Below are 22,456 nucleotides of genomic sequence, written 5' to 3'. Positions count from 1 at the left end.
ATTCCTATATGGAGTTTCTAATTGGGAAAGGAAATTTGGCAGCATCTTTATCTCTTGCCACAGGACTTACCAATGTCTTTATCATATCAGATGCATCAATCCCATTTCTTTAATTATTTGTGTTGTCAAGTAAATTTTTTTTGTTACCCACTTCAGTGTTTAGCTTTCTAAGTGGCAACGGTAGTTCAAATCTTCTCATCACCAAGTAAACATTGCAGAGATCTCACTGAAATATACAGAATTGTTTTTTTCTTGGACATGCCCTTTCTTCCATTATACATTTTCCTAGTAAGAATAAAAAAAGGATAGCGATAGTATAAGATCAGATTTGGAAATCAAAACAGTATTTTAATGTTGTGCATTCTGTTTAGGATGCAACCACTGTGCCTATAATAAGACAGATTTTAACTTCACAATTTTCTTTTTACTGTTTTGTTCCAAGTGCCTTCCGAATATTATTAGAAACTGATGAGGATCGGCTTCTTGTCATATTTAACAGAGGCTTAATCCTGATGACTGAGGTAGAAGTATTATTGTTATTATTTTAGCCTTTGGGGGGGGGATATTGCAAAATAAGGTAAATTAGAATAACTTGTATGTAGAGTGCTATTTTTATATGTTATTAATATGCTATATAATTTAATATATATATATATATATATATTGGCAGTCCTTCAATACACTGCACATGATGTACCATGAAGCCACAGCTTGCCATGTAACTGGAGATCTGGTAGAGCTTCTGTCCATATTTCTTTCCGTCCTCAAATCTACCCGGCCATATCTGCAAAGAAAAGGTTTGGATATTATTTATTAAATGTAAGTTTTTATTTTTAAAAATAAAATAGATGAGAACCAACATATTATTGTCACTATCAATCAGATATATATATGGTAGAGTTGTAAACTATATTAATTTAATTGTATATTTTCAGATGTGAAACAAGCACTTATCCAATGGCAGGAGCGGATAGAATTTGCCCATAAACTTTTAACTTTGCTAAATTCCTACAGTCCTCCGGAACTTAGAAATGCTTGTATAGGTAAAGTATATTAAACCTAATGCATTTTCTTTTATCTCAGATTATCCATCAATTACATTAAAGATAAATAAAGTAGATATTTTCCATTTCTGATGTAATTGTGGTCAATAGAGTTAAAGATTAAGGTTTAACTAAATGATTCGTTGATTGATTGATTATGTGCCATCAAATCATTGTCAATGTTGATAGTTTCCTTTTTTTATAATAATTTTTTACAATTATAATTATAATAAAAAACTAATACAAATAAAAATAATAAAAGAAAAAATAGAGTCCATCCATCTTGAGGCTAGTTGTCCTCTTCTCTTTCTTTCCACTTTCCTAGCACTGTTTTTTTCTCCTCAGATTTACTTATACTAATAGCTATGTTACTTCTCAAGAATAATAATTAGTTCATGCACAGGTCCATGTAGCTTTTTGCAGTAAGATGGAAGTAGTTTGCCATCTAGATCAGCGGTTCTCAACCTATGGGTCGCGACCCCATTTGGGGTCGAACGACCATTTTACGGGGGTCGCCAAACAACGCGATCCGCCATTTTCCCCCCTCAGGGGGCGGTGCTGCACATGCGCACCGCGCATGGGGGCAGTGCCGTGCATGTGCGCTGCGCATGGGGGCGCCACCGTGCATGCGCGCTGCGTCCACGTGACGGGGGTCACCGTCACACAAAGGTTGAGAACCGCTGATCTAGATGTTATTTTCAATTTCTCAATATTGTTTACAGACCTGGTAGCTCTGGTGGGCTCCCATTCAAGTACTAATAAGTCTGACCAAGTTTGGTTAAGCACTGCAGTACTTGGGGTTTGTCCAAAGTGAAGGCATAACTAGCATAATAATTAACTTTGTGTTCAATCAGTGGCAACATTTCTTGGTGAACTCTGACCAGAAGTATAAATTGGATAACAAAGGTAGTGATTAACAATTTGCCCCACTCACGGAAAGAGCTGGTGGCAGGAGGCATATGTTGAACCAGATGTTCTGATTAATTATGAAATGGTCTCTGAGTTGGCATCTAAAGATTCATTTAGAGCTGCTGAAGTCTGCATATTCTCATCACAACTAATCATTTGAGAAACTCTTGAACAACTTCTGGTTCAGTATAAGATGCAGTGGATAAAACTTAAAATTTATAGACTGATTATACTGTAAAACAAACAAGAATGCTATATTGGTTGCAATATTTTATTTTTGTAAATTGCTATAAAATACTTAAAGTGAATGATACTGAAGATTGGGTTGTCCGAATAACATTTTTATAAACCATAAACCAGATTTTAATATCATGCCTAAATTATAGCAAATAATTACTGGTCTGATCATATTTATGTTTTTCCTAGTTGTACAAAAGATTTATGCAAAGTTTATTAGAGTGTAAATTTCTTTTTAAGAGCATAACCCTGCTGCCATGAAGCACCACATAAGTCCAATAAATAAATAATTACATGTGATACTTTTTTTTTCTTTTGCAGATGTCCTCAAGGAACTGGTACTGTTAAGCCCTCATGATTTTCTGCACACTTTAGTTCCTTTTCTCCAGCACAACCATTGCACATACCATCATAGCAACATACCAAGTATGTATATTCAGATGACAAGGTTATTTATACTTGTGCATAAAAATACTAATTTACAATATAAGAAAATAGATTTACTTTGAGGCAGGAAGTAGTTTGAGAGGCGAGAATAAATTCAATTAACTGCAAAGAATATGACTAATCTAATTAACCCAAAATTCAATTATTCACAGATGTTTTAAATTTATTACTCTTAGACTGCTCTTGAAAAATACTCTTCTCCGTCAGAAAAATATATTTTAGGCAGCCTAGAGTGAACAGCATATTGTCAAGGCATTGTTTCTTGATGCCAAAATCAACATTCTATCTAAATAAATAAATAGAGAAAGAGAGGAAGAAAGCCTCCATATACACAGGTGGTCATCTGTTCTTTTTCCTAAACATCTGAGATTTGAAAGCAAGTTCAAATAATAGTGATTTGTTCTAATAGTAATCATTAGATTACTATTACTGTTACAAATTGAGGTTTTTTTTAAAATTACATATCCCTACTGAAACAGGAAGATAAATCTTTGTTACAGCCATTGAGGCTAAAAGATATTGCTTTTTGTTTGTTTGTTATTTATAAGACTAATATAGCTCCCATCTTACGTACCATAACCATGGACAACTTACACTGAGGGAAAAAATTAGTTGATCCTCTGCTGATTTTGTACATTGACAAAGAAAGGATCAATTCTATAATTTTAAGGTTAGGTTTATTTTAACAGTGAGAGACCGAATAATAACTACAAATCCAGAAAAACACGTTTCAAAAAAGTTTTAAATTGATTTGCATTTTAATGAGTGAAATAAGTATTTGATCCCCTATCAATCAGCAAGATTTCTGGCTCCCTGGTGTCTTTTATACAGGTAACAAGCTGAGATTAGGAGCACTCTCTTAAAGGCACTGCTCCTAATCTCAGATTGTTACCTATATAAAAGAAAAACATGTCCACAGAAGCAATCAATCAGATTCCAAACTCTCCACCATGGCCAAGACCAAAGAGCTGTCCAAGGATGTCAGGGACAAGATTGTAGACCTACACAAGGCTAGAATGGGCTACAAGACTATCACCAAGCAGCTTGGTGAAAAGGTGACAACAGTTGGTGTGATCGTTCGCAGATGGAAGAAACACAAAATAACTGTCAATCTCCCTCGGTCTGGGGTTGCATGCAAGATCTCACCTCTTGGAGTTTCAATGATCATGATACGATGAGGAATCAGCCCAGAACTACACGGGAGGATCTTGTCAATGATATCAAGGCAGTTGGGACCATAGTCACCAAGAAAGCAATTGATAACACACTACACAGTGAAGGACTGCAAGATCCCCCTGCTCAAGAAAGCACATGTACAGACCTGTCTGAAATTTGCCAGTGAACATCTGAATGATTCAGAGGAGAACTAGGTGAAAGTGTTGTTGTCAGATGAGACCAAAATCAAGCTCTTTGGCATCAACTCAACTCAACTCAACTCAACTCACTGTGTTAGGAGGAAGAGGAATGCTGCTTATGATCCTAAGAACACTATCCCCACTGTCAAACATGGAGGTGGAAACATTAAGTTTGTTTTTCTGCTAAGGGGACAGGACAACTTCACCACATCAAAGGGACGATGAACGGGCCTATCTACTGTCAAATTTTGTGTGAGAACCTCTTCCCTCAGCCAGGGCATTGAAAATGGGTCATGGATGGGTATTTCCAACATGACGATGACCCAAAATACACGGCCAAGGCAACAAAGGAGTGGCTCAAGGAGAAGCACATTAAGGTCCTGGAGTGGCCTAGCCAATCTCCAGACCGTAATCCCATAGAAAATCTGTAGAGGGAGGTGAAGATTCGAGCTGCCAAATGTCAGCCTCGAAACCTTAATGACTTGGAGAGGATTTGCAAAGAAGAGTGGGATAAAATCCCTCCTGAGATGTGTGCAAACGTGGGGGCCTACTACAAGAAATGTCTGACCTCTGTGCTTGCCAACATGTTTTGCGAAGGAGTCAAATACTTATTTCACACATTAAAATGCAAATCAATTTATAACTTTCTTTGAAATGCATTTTTCTGGATTTTTTGTTATTATTCTGTCTCTCACTGTTAAAATAAATGTACCATTAAAATTATAGACTGATAATTTCTTTGTCAGTAGGCAAATGTACAAAATCAGCAGGGGATCAAATATTTTTTCCTCTCACTGTAGAAACAACAAAAGGAGTAAAAAAAAAATGAAAACGCCCAGTCTTTCTCCCATCCCCAATCTCATATATTAACGAACAACTTCACTAGACTATAGCCTCATGCTTCCCCAATGCTTGTGAAAAAAGCCAAGTACAATACATTTCAGAAAGCTTGATGGGCAAGGACTTGCTGGGGAAAGAGTGCTTCAAAGGGCAGGGAGCACTATTCCCCTTATTTCCAACATCAGAATTTACGACCACATGTAGTCCTTGCTTAATGATGGCAACTGGGAATGCTCACGTTGGTGCTTTGGACATTCTGGTCCCAATTGCCATTATAATCTGAGAAATACCTGTAGTTTTTCCATTTTTAGTGGAAAGGGGAATAGGGATAGAATGAGACTGGAACTCAGAAGATAATATGTTGGTACATGGAATAGTGTTGCCGTAGGATGAAATGAGAGGTTGTGAGGGTGTAGCTGTTTTTATTGTCTTGTGAGCTGCCCCGGGTTATAGTTACAATATGGAAAGCTCTATCAATCTTTTAAAAATAAATAACACTTGATCTGGAGCTTTCTTTAGAATGGCCTAGGTGTGTGTCATTTGGAAAGATAAGTATTCTCAGCATCTGTTCACCCGTTTTATCGATCTTAAATGTTTCCATATCAAATACATTAAGTGGTTCCCACAAAAAAGGGAATCTTGCACTCAAATCCTTATTTGAATCCATGAAATTTATCCCAATTTGAATCATGTCCTATAGAAAATCTGTCCCAGCAGCTACACAAATTACATAGATGTGCTGTTTTCTCTGTCTACAGACAGATTTTTGGATCCAAAATATTTCTTGTGAAGTATTCTCTGCTATAGTGTCACACGGGTCTTCCTTTCCTGGAATAATTGTGGAGGCTTTGATGGCTGCTGGGATAACATCAACCAAGGGAGCTATTTAACTGTCATAGTTGCCCAAATGCACATTGCCTTGGAGAACTGCCTTACTATCACTGGACAGAGGGATTGGATTTTGTTGTGTGGTATCGATTATACTGCATGTGATAAAATGTGATAAAAATAGCAGTTATTGGACAATCTTTTACTACTTTTAAGTGATTTCAGTTCTGCTTTTTATCTTCATTTCTCTCTTCTTTCTCCTTTCTTGAGCCAATTGCTCGTATTAAAAATAATTCCATTAAGTGAATATATATAAATCCTCAACGTATAACCATTTGTTTAATGACTGTTCAAAATTCCAAAGGTACTGAAAAAAAGTGACTTATGCCTGGTCCTTGCACTTATGACTGCATCCTCAAAGTTACCTGATCAAACTTCAGTTGCTTGAAAAATTTGGGCACTTCACAGCAAAAATAAGGTCATAAAATTGGGCATGACTCGCTTAACAACCACCTTGCTTAACAGTGGGAATTCTAGTCCCAATTGTGGTTGTAAGTCAAGAGCTGCCTGTACTTTACTTACAGTTCAGATAATAGAAATTTCCATAAGACAGTTGAAGGGGAAAAAAAATCAAATGATAAAAAAAGACTGAAAAATAAAAAGCAGAAAAGGGTGGAGGGTAAGGAAATTTTCCACAATCCCACAACTATGAAGGACCTATATTATATATATATGTTAATAAGATACCAGCCACTACAGTTATCCTTTCCTAAGCATGTAGGTTTGTTTAGCCTAGCCTAGCCTAGAATGGACTGGGAGGCCCTGCTCATGGTAACCCATGCTCTTACAATCTCTCATTTAGACTACCATAACACACACTATACGAGGTTGCCCCTGAAAAGCATTTAGAAACTTCAATTGGTGCAGAATGCAACTGCATGGATAGTAAAGAATAGTGTTCTGCTCCCTATTCTAAACTAGCTAGAGAAGCTAAAAATAATAATAAAGTCTCTGGGTGCAAGTCATTGGTCTCTGTTATAGAAAGAATATAAAAAAGAAGAAGAAAAAAGGGCAGAGAAAGCCTGCAAGTTTAAAATTCTACTTGTGTGTCAGGCACAAAATAACATTATTTCAAAGCTTTAAAGAGGAAAAGAATAACTATTGTTTGGCTCTGGAATGACTCTTAGGTACCATAAAGTAGCAGGGCTCGTCCTCTAGGTCAGTGATGGCGAACCTTTTAAACACTAAGTGCCCAAAAACCACTGTGCCCGCCTCCACTCCACCTACACCCGCTCCATCTCCTGCCCTGCCCGCCCACAGGGCCACCTTCAGCTTGCCACAGCAGATCGCCCAGGCGGCCCTGCAGTGCCATGGCGGCCACACCCTCTGCCCATGCTCCACAGCATCATCTGTGAGTAACGGGGTGCGAGGATGGAGTCTTGTCCCTGCTGCCAGCTTCCATGTCCTTGGCTGTGCTGCTCCGCACGGGCCATGCCCGCAGGCGACTCTTTTCCGAGGGGGTTGCTAGTGAGGGTCTGCAGAGGGAGACAGGGCTGTGGCAATGGTGCACATGCCAACAGAGAGGCCTCTGCCTGCCGCTTCTGGCACACATGCCATAGGTTTGCCACCATTGCTCTAGGGTAAAAGGCTGGCAGTTGCCTTTTGTCTCCTCCCTGCCTTTTGCCATATGATCCTCAGTCATGCCTTTTTCAGAATAAATGTTGATTGTTTCAGCCTGTCTGACATGAGGAGCTGTGAAGGGACTCCTTATAGCAGTGGCAATTACATTTTCATGGAGGATAGCAGTATTAGCAGCAGTCAAACATAAAAAGTAGATCATGAAGTTAATACAACAGTGGCTAGTTGGTTTTCTGAGCAACAAAAAGTAATGGATAAACTATATACCATTTCCTTTTTTTAACTTGTAAGTTTACTATTCTGTCTACATTTTCTGTTCGTTTATCTACCTAAAGAACAAATATTTTTTTATCTTTTATTTTTTGGAAGAGAATTGGGATGGCTACTCTTTGCAAAGATAGTAGTAGTAGTAGTAGTAGTAGTAGTAGTAGTAGTAGTAGTAGTAGTAGTAGTAGTAAAGTTGGAAGGGACCTTGGAGGTCATCTAGTCCAACCCCCTGCTCAAGCAGGAAACCCTACACCATTTCGGACAAATGGCTGTCCAGTCTCTTCTTAAAAACTTCCAGTGTTGGAGCATTTACTGCTTCTGGAGGCAGGCTGTTCCACTGATTAGTTGTTCTCACTGTCAGGAAGTTTCTCCTTAGTTCTAGGTTGCTTCTCTCCTTGAAATGTACACATTTGGTTAATGCCTCTACTTTTTCGTTTCCACTGCAGTGTCTCTTGGTCCTTATTTCCCATGCCGTGAAAATCTGAAATTGATAGGAGGCAAAAGTAATATCCGCCCACCTCGCCCTGAACTTAATATGTGCCTTTTGCCTACAATGGTAGAAGCTAACAAGGTATTTATTTTATTTATTTACCAAACTTATATGCCATCCATCCTGATAAAGTGACACTAAGCAACTTACAATTACTTATTTAAAATGCACTACAAATCATTAAAACAATAAATAAGGATCTTGAATTTAAAATTCAATTACAACAAAATATGTATCAGGAAAGTAAATGTTTCCTTTATGTAACACTTGATAAGCCTTGATTGATGAGTTTTAAGAATAATTGTGATGTGGTTGTTGGTGATGAGAACTGCACTTCTGAATGTATTTGGTTTAATTATCATTCATTGGCTTAATTTATCACAGATGTAACAAAATTCCAATGGCAGTTTTATTATGATAGTTTTCATAAGAGAGAAAGAAGAAAAATGCCTCTATCTGTTGCTTACATTTTTGATCCCAAAAAATCCCTACAAATACTTTGGATCCCAGATATATTCAGTGTTAAATTGAGAATGAGAAAGTGGCAAATAAGGAAAAAGGGCATTCTTTTTAACATCTTAGGTGTCCTACACATTTGTGTAAGTTTTAATAATTCCTAAAATTCCCAAGTTTTGTAGTAAATAATTCCTGAACCAAGTTCTGTAGTTTTTTTAGCAAGAATTTATCATAGTCCTTTGAAAACTGTTCATTTTTTTCACACTTAGATATTATATTTTTCATGTTTTTATTTTGTAAACATAACTTTCTTTAAATCTTTAGGGTAAAGATGAGGTTTATGACCGTATGCTACTAGATTACTTTTTTTCATACCATCAGTTCATCCATCTCTTATGCCGAGTTGCCATCAACTGTGAGAAATTCACAGAAACTTTAGTGAAAATGAGTAAGTATGAATTTGTGCCATGCCCAAAAGATTCCTTTTTGAGTTAACAAGCACATTAGTTGACAAAACCTGTTATTTAGTGCACAGGCTACTGCTTAGCACTTTGTGTATGTGGAAGAGTAAATTGCAACATCAGAATTAATAAGCATTAATTTTTAAATTCATTGAAGGTAAATTAAATATTTTCTCTTTTATAAAAATTATGTGAAGAGTTACTTTATTCAGTTTCCCAACTGATTTGCTAAAATAGCAAGTTGGGGTTAAATGAATTAATATCTTTCTTTTTAGCAGAAGCCTACTTGTAAATTCAAAGATAAAGAATTTTATTTAAATTGTTGCCACATTGCCATTTAACTGTAGAATAAATAAGAAAGGCAGGGTAACTATACATTTATCTAAGAGTAAAACATGATAAACATAGTGAATTTGAGTAAATATATGCAGGATTTTTATATTGAAATTATTATTAAACATAACATGATTTTTGATTGGAAATTGGAGCAAGATCATTTGGGTAGTGACTATAGATTTGGTTTATTTTACAGTTAAACTGTAGTTTATGCCTTTTAAAATCAATTATTTATTTAACAATTCTCATGGCAGTTTGTATTGCTCATGATACCTAGTTCTCTTTTTAAATGTTAAGAGATAAGCAACTGTATTTCTGGCATATCTATATCTTTATAACCTTAAGAACTTAATTGCATTTTTATTTTTAGGTGTTCTTGTTGCATATGAAGGCTTACCTCTTCATCTAGCTTTGTTTCCCAAACTTTGGACTGAGCTTTGCCAAAGTCAGGTAAAATTAATTTATGTCTAAATGGAATGTTTTTATCTGAACAGTGTGCGTTTGATCATCATTTAATGACAGATGATGAATGGCATTTTCATACAGGCTTTCTCCTGCTGCAGACTTAGACTTTTTTCTAAAAGTTGCTGAGATTCTAATAACTCCAAATGTACAAGTTTATTGAGAGCAGCACAACAGGTTGATTTTAATCAATTTATTATTTTATTAATAAAGGAGAGGCTGAAAAATACTGAGGAATTGTTACAGTGTGGTGCTGTATTTACTCTCCTAGAAAATTCTGAAAAGTTCTATTCCAATGAATGACTTACATGTAACATCTCTAACAAATTGAAATCACATATCCACAGTGATTCAGATGGAATACTAATGGTGAAGCTCTGATTGCCTTTCTCTTTTCAGTCTTCCATGTCAAAGAATTGCATCAAGCTCCTGTGTGAAGATCCTGTGTTTGCAGAATATATTAAATGCATCCTAATGGATGAGAGAACATTTCTTAACAACAACATTGTTTACACTTTCTTAACGCATTTCCTTCTCAAGGTATGAAAAATTGTTACGCCTTGGTCAGAGCTTCAGATATTTTCATATCAAAATGCTGTCTCATTGTCCTTTAGGTGCATTGAAGAATTCAGTGACTTTTATAAGTGGCCCATCATCACAATATGTTGTATGAATCAAGAAGTACATAGGGCTGAACTTAGGGAACGTGGTGGTTGTTGCTGGTCTAATATATGCTGAGGAGGGTTTTGTTTTGTTTTTTAAAGAAAGATAATTCAGTAATTGGTTTATTTGAACTGCTGATGAATCTCTTGTGCCTCTCCAAAAGTGAAAGAAAGTAGGCAATTAAAAATTGGATAACTATATAGATGAGGAAATATAAATATTTTGTTGTGCAAATATTAAATAGATATTCCAATTTGCAAAGTGATTATATAAATACATTTTTGAATTAAATAATGTAAACATTAGTTATTTTAATGTGATACACATGACAATCAATATAGATCTGTTTTTCCACAGACAGTTTTTCACAGACAGTCTTCTTTTTCTTTCAATTCTACACCATAGTTCGATTTACAGTAGGAAATAGTGCTATAATGACATTATTTCACAGAATTGCAAAATAGGTTTCAGAATCCCTTATTTTACAGGTACAAGGACAAGTGTTTTCTGAAGCAAATTGTGCTGGAATAATCAATAATCTGATTACAAATTTGATCAACCAGTATCAGAATCTGGAATCAGAATTTGCCAATCAGCGAGTTGAAATTTTTAAAGCAAGTTCTACTTTAAATGGGGTAAATAAATTTTATTTTCTCTTTAAATACTGTATTGATTTACGTAACACATTTTTATTCCTATTCCTCAGATAAAAAAGTTAAAAATGATAATCCTACAGTGACAGGCGTGTATGTATGTATGTATGTATGCATACATGCATGCGTATACAAACACACCCACATGAATACATACATACATATATATATGTAGGTCTTTGGTTATTCGGGTTTTCTCCCGTGTAAAATTGGAAGTGTCTTGGCGACGTTTCGACGAAGTCCCATTCGTCATCTTTAGGCTGGTGCTTTCAGCTTCGTGCTTCGAGGAGCAATGTGTGGTCTTAGCTGTTTCTTCCTTTTAACTGCCAGTGGGAGTATGAACTGATTGGGTGGGAGCTTGGCTGTGTTCTGATTGGGTGGAGGTGTGCTCCGATTGGCTAGGGGCTTGGCTGCGCTCCGATTGGCTGGGGGGGTTGGCTGTGCTCTGATTGGCTGGGGGGTTGGCTGTGCTCTGATTGGCTGGGAGTCGGCTGTGCTCTGACTGGCTGGAGGAGTGCTCTGCTTGGGTGGGGGCTTTGTTGTGCTCAGGCTAGTCTGAGCTGCAGGGGGGTTTAAGATGGTGGGCTGCCTTGCTATTTTCTGGCTTCGCGTTCGTGGTTGTGCCTCATCTTCAAGGTGGGTGCCAGTTTGCTTCATGTATAGATTGAAGGGGTTCAAAGTGGCTAATGATGCAGCTGTGGTTTGGCTTCTGGTTTGTGGTCGTGCCTCATCATCGTTGTGGCATTGAAGAACACAAGAACTCAGTCAAAAAGGAGGAATCAACATCTTCTCTGGTCCAACACCTTAAAGCCACAGGACATGAAATTGACTTTAAAAATACCAGAACTATCGCCAAAACTGAACATTTTAATAACAGAATAATCAGAGAAGCCATCGAGATAGAAAAACGCCCACACAGCATGAACAAACGAGAAAGATAATCTTTCCCATGTGGCCAGATTATGAAGGTGTTGTATGAAAGAAAAACTGGACAACTTCCTCACACACCTCAACAGCCTACACCCCAAAATACAGTTCACCATGGAAACAGAAGCTAACAACCAACTTCCCTTCCTGGATGTCTTAGTCTACAAGAAATCCAATGGCTCCCTAGGACACACCATCTACCAGAAGAAAACACACACAAACCGCTATCTGCACGCTCTCTCACACCACCACCCAGCACAGATCAACTCCGTAGCCAAGACACTCATCTCCAGAACAAAACGCTTAGCTGACGAACAACACCTAAAAACTGAACTACACACTCTCACCAATGTACTAACATCCAATGGATTCCAAGAAATAAGATTACAAACCTAATCCAAAAAGAAACCCCCACTAAAATCCAAGACAAAGAACAAGAAAACGGCAAAGCCCTCCTCCCATACATAAAAGGCACCACAGACAGAATCAGTAAGATCCTCCATAAACACAACATCAAAACAGCATTCTGCACAAACAGAAAAATATCCACCATCCTTAGAAACCCCAAAGATAAAATTGAATTAGAAAATCAAGGAGTATATGAAATCCCATGCACCACTTGTCCCACACATACATCGGACAAACCAACAGAAGAATAAGTGCACGCATTGAAGAACATAAGAACTCAGTCAAAAAAGAGGAACCAACAGCTTCCCTGGTCCAACACCTTAAAGCCACAGGACATGAAATTGACTTTAAAAATACCAGAACTATTGCCAAAAGTGAACATTTTAATAACAGAATAATCAGAGAAGCCATCGAGATAGAAAAACGCCCACACAGCATGAACAAGCGAGATGATACCTCCCGCCTACCAGCCATTTGGAAACCCGCCCTTATTGACAAACGACTCCCTAACACAAAAAATGATACCAGACCCACACTCACAAAAACCACACAGGATGTCACCACCACACATCCACGCAAAAAGCAAACCCAAAGCCACACCGATGATGAGGCACGACCACAAACCAGAAGCCAGACCACAGCTGCATCATTAGCCACTTTAAACCCCTCCAATCCATACATGAAGCAAACTGACACCCTCCATGAAGAGGAGGCACGACCACGAACGAGAAGCCAAAAAATAGCAAGGCAGCCCAAAATCTTAAACCCCTCTGCAACTCAGACTAACCTGAGCACAACCAAACAGAACACTCCCCCAGCCAATCAGAGCACAGCCAACCCCCCAGCCAATCAGAGCACAGCCAACCCCCCCAGCCAATCAGAGCACAGCCAAGCCCCTAACCAATCAGAACACACCTCCACCCAATCAGAACACAGCCAAGCTCCCACCCAATCAGTTCATACCCCCACTGGCAGTTAAAAGGAAGAAACAGCTAAGACCACACATTGCTCCTCGAAGCACGAAGCTGAAAACACCAGCCTGAAGATGACGAATGGGACTTCGTCGAAACGTTGCCAAGACACTTCCAATTTTACGCGGGATAGATAGATAGATAGATAGATAGATAGATAGATAGATAGATAGATAGATAGATAGATAGATAGATAGATAGATAGATAGATAGCAATAAAGGAGAATATTTGTAGTTAAGGGTTGAAATGAGGGGTCCTTGATGCTCTCTGAGCTTCCTTGTTTTCTTGCAGATGTTTCATTACCTAGAGACTAGGTAACATCATAGTGCTATTTGCTGTCAGTTTATATTCTGGTTTCTTGCCTGTCTGGGTGGGGGCGGTCTTAGAGATATTTTTGTTAGGCTGTTTATTAATGGCTCTTTAGCAGTTTCTTGATTGGGGTATTGTTTATTTGATTGTTGATCTGAAGTTAACCTTGGAGTTAATTTGGGTGCCAATTGCTGGTAAAGAGGTGTTTGGGTCTTTTTGCTCCCTTTTGGGCTGGTTGATTGCCTCTTTTGCATAGTCTATAGATGTTGTTAATGTTGATGGGTCTTTTGATGGCTAATTTGTTAGTGCCTGACACTTCTAGCATTTTTGGACCTAGCCCGGTCTAGGATTGTCACATTTTCCCAATTGAAACTATGGTTAAATCTATGTGTTGTGAAATCAAAGAATTTTCATCATGTCTTCTGATTGCTAGTTGATATTCATGGATGCATTCTGCCAGTCTTCTACTTGTTTGTCCTACATAGTGCTTGTTGCAGTTCTTACATTGTGTGTTGTAAATGACTTCTCAGCTTGCATCCTGAATTATGATGATTATTATTTGTTGCACAGTTAGCCAGATGTTTGAATTAGATTTGACATATAAAAATAACACAAAAGTGTCTCAAAACATAAAATCAGACAGCCCAGACTAAAATGATACAATAAGCAACAAAATGAAAAACAAAACAGGGGCTTAAATAATAAACAACAATCCCAGGAAAGAACAGTCCTTATCGCTGAGTAGGAGGGTTACAACAGAAAATGGTACAAGGTGACAGTAAAAGGGAGTTAGCCAAAATAAAAGCTTTGAAACTAGGCATTTTGAAAAGCATGGAGAGAATAAAATAGAAATGTAGTTATCAATAATACAGAATATATATACATAAATATTCATTTTCTTATTTTAATAGCTATATTAATGTTAACTGTTTGTTTTATTTTTTATCCTCATAATCCTTTTATTTCATTTAAAACAAATACATATTTTCAAAAAAATTATGAATAGATACTTATTGAGGTTATACATTATTGTTCAATATAACATTAGTAAAATGACATTCCATTATATTATAGTATAATATATTTTACCTATTATAATCAATGTTATATTATTTATAGTAAAAGAGGCCGTCATCTCTTTCTCCTATTGAGCATAATACAATAATACTACTTAAACACTGTTAGATTTACAGCTGTGATGCATCATTGTTACTACCTTCCAATTGTCTCCCTCTTGATTTAAGTTATACAGGATACATGATAAAAAAAGAATATCCAAGTATTGATACTGCCAATGGAAAATTATTTTTTAAAACTGACATGTAAAAATGAGTCAGAATTTTCTTCTGCAGGCATAGACATATGCAGTTTCTTTGGTTACTGTTTATATAATGTCTACATACACACAGAGAACAAATTAATTTCATTTCATTAAATGCATTGACTTAAATTTTCTTTTATAGGACCTTCGAGCCCTCACTTTACTGCTTTCTGTGCACACCCCCAAACAGTTGAATCCTGCCCTAATACCTACTTTGCAAGAGCTACTAAACAAATGCAAAACTTGTCAACAACAAAAAAGCTCATTGCAGGAACAAGAAGCCAAAGAACGAAAAACTAAAGGTTTGTTTTATTTATTAATAAAATCTATATACCACCCATCTCACCATCCAATTAACTGTGGGCAGTTTACAAGTAGAAAACTTATTTTGGGAGTCATATTTAACTATTCCTTGCTGAACCGTGTCTGTAACTACTACTTGTTCTGAGAACTATTTGGCTGGAAATATTCTGAAATACCTCCCTATTAAACTGACAAAGTAAAACCAAGAGAGTCTTGTAACATCTTGAAAACTAAATATTTCTCTTCTTGTTGAGAGGAACCCAATTTATCGTGTACATTGAATAATAAGATGCTGATAATCATCTTAAAGCTTGGATGTATATAAAATAACTCTAGCACTGATAAGTGAATTAAACTTATAAGAACTTATTGACAAATGATTTTTAATAAAATTTGGGTTGAAATAACTCATGTTTAACATAGAAATTTTTTTATATCAAATGGCTGGGAAGCATTTTAGTTGGACCCAGCAAAAATATTTCCTAAGCAGTGTGCTCCAGCCAGCAGGATAAAGAAATTAGATTAAGTTATTCTTGAAGCTCTCAAACATTTCAAAGCATCTTTGGAAGAGAGGAGGAAAGAGAAATATATAAAAAGAATGTAATATCTTTGTTCTGTCAGTAAAAATAATTCATTATGGCAATCAATTCCTGTATTATTTCATCAGTATCTATTTTAATTGTACAGATGATGAGGGAGCCACTCCAGTAAAAAGAAGACGGGTTAGCAGTGATGAGGAGCATACGGTAGACAGTTGCATCAGTGATTTGAAAAATGAACCTAGGGAAGCCTTGACTCCAACCAGCACCTCAGACAATGAGACAAGAGACTCCTCCATCATTGACCCAGGCACCGAACAGGACCTGCCTTCCCCTGAAAATAATTCTATTAAGGAGTACCGTATGGAAGTTCCCTCTTCATTTTCTGAAGATATGATGCTAGCTACTCATTCACACCATGGGGAGGAACAGCTGGGCAATGGAAGATTTGAAGAATGTAAAGATCTGAAAGAGCCATCAAGCTCCAAGGATTCTCATATTATAGAGGATGATACTGAGTTCCCCTCCACATCTATTTCTGCTGTTCTTTCTGACCTCACAGATCTGAAGAACTCTGAAAGTCAAGTTTCCCAGGACCCTGAGTCTGGCTTATCACTTAGTTGCAGCCATTCCAGAGGATTGTTGAGTCACATGCAGCAGCAACATCAAGACATTTTAGACATCCTTTGCAGGACCATTGAATCAACAATTCATGTGGTTACGAGGATATCTGGCAAAGGAAACCAAGCTGCTTCTTGACAGTAGAGGAGCATGTGTGCTTTTAAAGTCTTTTTTTCTCCCTTTTAAAAATGCTGTTTGTATAAGTTCTGCTTATTTCTGTTTTGTGCTTCAGTTTGTCCAGTGCTTTCTGCTTGAATGGCAAGATGAAATTTATATGCTTAATTGGTCAGGCAGAACTTCAAATTAAAAAATTATTTTGCATCTACCGTACATTTTCTTAAAGGGCAATCAGATAATGAATATGTTTATGTAATTCAAAGTTCACTGTGGTGGCTTTCATTTAATATGCCTGTCTGGGAGAGCAGGGACTCTTTGCCCTGTATGACGTAATTGAAATTTAACTGCATTTTTACGGTGTATAATATTGTGTCCTCTGTGCCAGTTTTGTACCTTACAAAAGAGGCAACTTGCCTCCAATTGCTGTGGTTCTTATTATCAAAATTAAGTTTACTTGTATACTAAACAACCACAAAAAATTGATTCTATAAAGAATCCTCTTTAGCTGTGGCCTGACAGTATACACACACACACACACACAATACACACACACATAATATATATATATATATATATATATATATATATATATATATATATATATATATATATATATATATATATATATATATATATATATATATATATATATATATATACGGTGCTTTATTTAACAGAATACCTGTGATGAAAATAAAGCACATTTGATGTAAAATTGTTTTATTTTTATTGACATGACCAATTGCTATTCTGTGCACTTCATTAAACTGATTGTGATGAGTTTTCATTTGTTTTTATATATGTTGCCTCTGTAGTCCATTATTTCCTTGCCAGAAATAGGAGCTCAGAGAGGTGTGTGCACACTTCCCAGCTGCTCTGTTCCCTGACATCTATAGTCTGTTGAAGAATGGACAGGGCTATTTAGAATACTCTATACTCACCTATATATCCCTGTAAAGTCCCTAGTGAAGTCAGTACTCCTCTGAGTCTCACATGTGGTGATATATTTTACATTTTGGATACTTTTTTTTGTCTGTAACTATTTTTAATAAAGCAATGAATACATCTGAGTGAATGTCAGAGGATGTATCATGCATTCAGAAGAAAAAAATGGAAAATTAATAAAGGATTACAAATACACATTTTAAAGGAATTGCATTATATGTCATAAAATTACATGACAACTTCAAAATGAAACTTAAATATCAGATTATGATAATATTAAAAGTAGTAGCAGTATATTTTAAAATGAGTTTTCAATCCTATATTGAGCAAATGCAGATAGATTCTGAACAGGGCTATATAATGTATGTCAGTTCAGTTCACTATGCTAGTGGTTAATATGTGCATACCTAAAAGTAAGCATAATTCTATTATTTTAAAAAGTATCCAGATTTGAAGCCAAGAAAATCTTCAGTGAAGATGTAAAAGAGACAGAGGGAGTGAAATTAGAAGAGGCGCTTTAGCAGCATAATATACCAAAAGTGTTTTAAAGAGTTCTTGAATACTTTAAAAAATATTTGGATATTTATAAATCAAGAGAAAATAGTTATCTTTTTTCTTACCAGAGGAGTGAATAAAATGGTAAATAGAGTGCATGAGAGGTAAATGTGCATTTTTAATAAGATTTGTTTAATGCTCTGAATTATAAAAAAAACTGTCAAATAAAATTGAATAAGAACATCAATGAAAAAATACTTTGTAGTCTTTATTTAAAAAAGCTTAAACTAAATTGGTTTATAACTACACTTTATAAAATAGACATTTTGAATATCAAAGTATTTAGAATAATTTATGATTGGTAGTATATTATTAATAAATATTCAAGTGTTTGAAATGATAAAGTCAAATAATCCTTCACTGATTAAAGGAAAGCATTCAAATAGACATTCCCCACCCACATGGAAAAGCAAGGATTATGTGATCAACATTACTAGACACCTGCCCTTTGTCTACCAATTTCATTGGAGATTTTACCTACGATAATGTGTTCTCTTTCCAAGCTCTACATTTTCTTTCAAAACTATGTTTTCAACTGTAACAGCCAAGTGATTACAGCAGCAACCAAAACTCATGACCCCCCCCCATTGCCAAGAATGGGTGAAGTTGTTATTGAGCATGTGTGACTGGCAAGCTAGCCACTAGCCATGCATGAGATGAATCATTTTTCTGAGAAATTAGAAATTTATTTAAACTTTTCCGTTTTTTAAGTTATCTTCATTTAGTTCTTCAATGTGATCATTTGCTAGCTTTGTCATAGATCAAAACTAGAATAAGAACTAAAAAAGTCCAGCATTGTAGAATAGCGACTCCCAACCCTTTGGGCACAAGGAACTGGTTCCATGGACTGGTTTTTATACAGACGGGAGGGGCCTGGTTTCATGTGCTATCTGCATCCCACAGGCGGAGCTTCACTTGTTTGTGTGGACTGGTTTCTGGCATGCCATGGACCGGTGCTGGTTCACAGACTCTGGGGACCCCTGCTATAGAATAAGCAGGCAATCTGCAGATCATAGAGAAATGTACCTCTAAACACCTTTTTAATAACCATCTTCTGTGAAATCATACTGTCTCAACAAAGTGCTAATAAATGGAGATTTTTTGTTCATACTCAGTAATAAATAAATGTTAACTGTTTAATACAACTTTAAACAAAAATCTTACTCTGAAGTACAGTAATACCTTCTGAAATCCTGACTGATTGCTCCCCCCCCCCCGCGCCTCTCCCCCTCCAATCCCTCTGTACAGAAAAGTCCTAGTTATCTGAAGCTTGTAAAATACCATTCATGTGATAACAGCATACTTCGGTGATTGATTGAATACACAACTTGTAGTTCATTGTATTACAGATTTCTTGGATTATAGGTAGCTCAGGTTTGCTGTACATAGTAACTGGGTTCTCTGGGCTTGTCCAGAATTTTTAAAATATTTTTTGGGATAGGAATATTCATAGCAACCAATTAATTGATGTCTCCCAGGAAGCTGCCTATCGCCCCCCCCAGCACCCCCCCAAATTAAAATCTTAGACTGTATACTGTATACTACAAGCCAAACCTCACCTCTGAACTGATGCAGTAAGGAACTCTCACTGGGATGGGGTGATACATCTGCAAATCCCATCCCTCTGTCTCCTAAAGACCAGAGAAGCAGTCTGCTAAATTTTCTGTCTGAAGGAAATCGAAGGAATTTCAGTAAATTTTCTATTTACAATTGAGAAGATTCAAGTGTCTGAGCACTAAATGCTTCATTAACTATAATAAATTGTGTAGGAACATAAGCATATAATTTCTCAATTCAAAGCACAAACTAAAATTTAAATTACTGTAGTGTTATAACAGAGTTCGCCAATTAAAATGTGTTCATTAGAAAAAAAATGAGAGGTGTGTGTGTGTGTTTGTGTGTGTAAGGCTAAAAAATAGAAACCCAATAAATCCAAAAGAAGTGAGAAAAAAATGCACCTCTGAGGTTAACTGGTCAGCTATGTATTATCAAACCAGATAATGAAAACAGTTCACAGTGGATAATTGTATTCCATAACTATCATAGAATTGTTACTTTTGTTTAGCTAAGAAAATACAGATGTGTACACTGTAAATGTATCTTAAGTGGTATTAGACATTACATGAAAAAGTAAATCTATATTTTTAAATTTTCTGTCAAACTATCAAGTGGCTTAATATCATTCTTAGAAATTCCTACCTATAGACATTTCAGTCTTCATGAAACAGAAACACCTCTGTACAATAAATTCTAATTTTATCATGCCCTGTGAGACTGTTTCTATTGATAGCTATGTAGTATCTGGAGAAAAATGTGTTATGTGTCATTAACAGTTTGTTAGGAAATTAATTTCCTCAATTCTTTATAGAAGTAGAATATAGAATTTATTTTTTTTTCATTATGGACTCTTTAGAGTCCCACATGGATTCTATACTTGCCTAAAACTCTGTTAAGTCTATTCAATTTTGGCTAACATTCATGCTTTAATTTATAATTTTATTAATATTTTATATTTTATTTTTCTTTGCTAAAGCATAGTTCATCAGGATAGTCATCTAATCAAAGAACAAGCTCAGATGGTGGCAACTCCAAAGTTAGAGTCTTCTGTAAAGCTAAATCTTCTTTCAAGGCTCCTAACATGGCCTAGAAATTGCCATTCTAAAAAGTCAATTGAATTTATTAAATTTATTTGCCACTCATCTCACCACAAGGTGACAACTGAATGTTTCATCTACTACAAGGAACCCTCACATTTCTGCTATATCAAATATCAGCACAGGAAAAAATTGTTCAGTAAGGTAAATCCCATCTAACTCTAAATGGAGTGAAAAGGAATAAAGGCCCAGTTGCAACCCATTCTTGGCATTAATAGTCTCAAGTGCCTCACTACACTGGATACCTTCAATCTGCTGCAACTAATTCTATGTGGTTGCTGTTCTCACCAGGCTATGGTATCTTTACCAGTTCTTTAAATTCAGACTACAGCGCTGGGAAGATTAAGAGCAGATATTTGAGACTGATTTCTCACTTTCTGTGGACTGTGATGGGGAAAACAAAGTCATCTTTGTTATCCATCTCAAGATCATTCAAATCATAATACAGTAGATCATTTCATGATTACTCAATAAGACCAGTTTTGGTTCTGTACCATCTTTCTTTTGTGGGAGATCACTGATTTTGATGGCAACAGACTTATAATACTTAAGATACATAATTCTCATCAGTGGACTCACATTTCTTGGAGCAATCTAAACTGTGGAGGAGCAATAATTCCACACATTTGCTTTCTCTTCATATTTTTTTAGCTTTCACTTCCCAACTGTGCTCCACAACCAAACGTAACAGATTCTTAGGATCAACATACATGGGCAGGTTACAATATAATTAATATATAATCAATGTATACAATTAACATTAAAATCAGAATTAGTTTAAAATTTAAATTTTAAAATTATAAAAATAACATGTCAAAAGGTGAAAAGTTGTGAGATTAGCAGTTAATACAGATGGGAGGGGGGGGTGTCTCAGGAGATTGGTCAGCCTCACAGCCAAGTTTGGCCTCTTTGCAGAAGGCTGAGATTGGGAGCTTTCCTCACCTCTGAGGGCAGGGTGTTCCACAATGCAGGGACAGCACCAGAAAAGACCTTCTTCCTAGGTCTTGACTGATGGGATCTGTAGCATATTTTCTGCCTGAATAGGATGGGCTGATGTAGAAGCTGGTTCCTATGCAATATAGAGATTTATTGGACCCAGAAGCAAACTGGCTCCCAGCCCAGTTCACAGAACAAAGTGTTGCATGTGTCCTTCTTTGGGTACTCTGTATGGCTTGCATGGCTGCATTCTGCACCAGCTGAAGCTTCCGGATACTGTTCAAGTCCCATATAGAGAGTATTGCAATAGTCCAAACACGAGATGACCAGAGCATGAATGTCTGAATGGAGGACACCCCCCACATCCAGGACTGGGTATAAGTTGGGCAAAGGCTCTCATGGCCACGGCTGCCATCTTCTTTTCAAGCAGGAGTTGTGAGTCCAAGAGGAACCTCAAGTTACACACTAGGTCTGCATGGGGTAGTGCAACCCCATCCAGGACCAAATATGATACAATCCTGCATACAGAGAGACCAACCACAGCCACTTCATTTTACCAGGGTTCAGTTGAAATCTGTTTTGCCCCATCCAGACCCCCCTCAGCCACCAGGCACTGCAAGAAGACTTTTATTGCATCACTTACTTCACCCAAGTCAAAGATATATAACTCGGTATCAGCAGTGTATTGCTGATACCTTGTCCCATGATGATGAATGATCTAGCCCAGCAATTTAATGCAGATATTTAAAAAGAGCAGAGAGAGT

The 22,456-nt window shown here is 36.6% G+C and overlaps 1 protein-coding gene across 2 annotated transcripts in view; it reads left to right on the top strand.

The window, feature by feature from the left end:
* USP34 (ubiquitin specific peptidase 34) overlaps positions 1-17,175 on the top strand; it is a 149,377-nt gene extending 132,202 nt beyond the window's left edge. For both annotated transcript variants that reach the window (XM_039347569.1, XM_039347568.1), the window contains 11 exons: positions 443-521; positions 671-797; positions 936-1,043; positions 2,511-2,615; positions 8,011-8,135; positions 8,835-8,958; positions 9,678-9,757; positions 10,169-10,309; positions 10,921-11,067; positions 15,165-15,324; positions 16,013-17,175. In XM_039347569.1, coding sequence (XP_039203503.1) covers positions 443-521; positions 671-797; positions 936-1,043; positions 2,511-2,615; positions 8,011-8,135; positions 8,835-8,958; positions 9,678-9,757; positions 10,169-10,309; positions 10,921-11,067; positions 15,165-15,324; positions 16,013-16,623 — 1,807 coding nt within the window. In that variant the 3' untranslated portion in view covers positions 16,624-17,175. The remainder of the gene's footprint in view (positions 1-442; positions 522-670; positions 798-935; positions 1,044-2,510; positions 2,616-8,010; positions 8,136-8,834; positions 8,959-9,677; positions 9,758-10,168; positions 10,310-10,920; positions 11,068-15,164; positions 15,325-16,012) is intronic.
* Positions 17,176-22,456: the final 5,281 nt, after the last annotated feature.

This window comes from Crotalus tigris, unplaced genomic scaffold (genome assembly GCF_016545835.1).
Source record: "Crotalus tigris isolate CLP2741 ecotype Arizona unplaced genomic scaffold, ASM1654583v1 scf7180000018085.976183, whole genome shotgun sequence".
Taxonomy (NCBI): Eukaryota; Metazoa; Chordata; class Lepidosauria; order Squamata; family Viperidae; genus Crotalus; species Crotalus tigris.
This window is presented reverse-complemented; position numbering and strand designations above follow the sequence as displayed.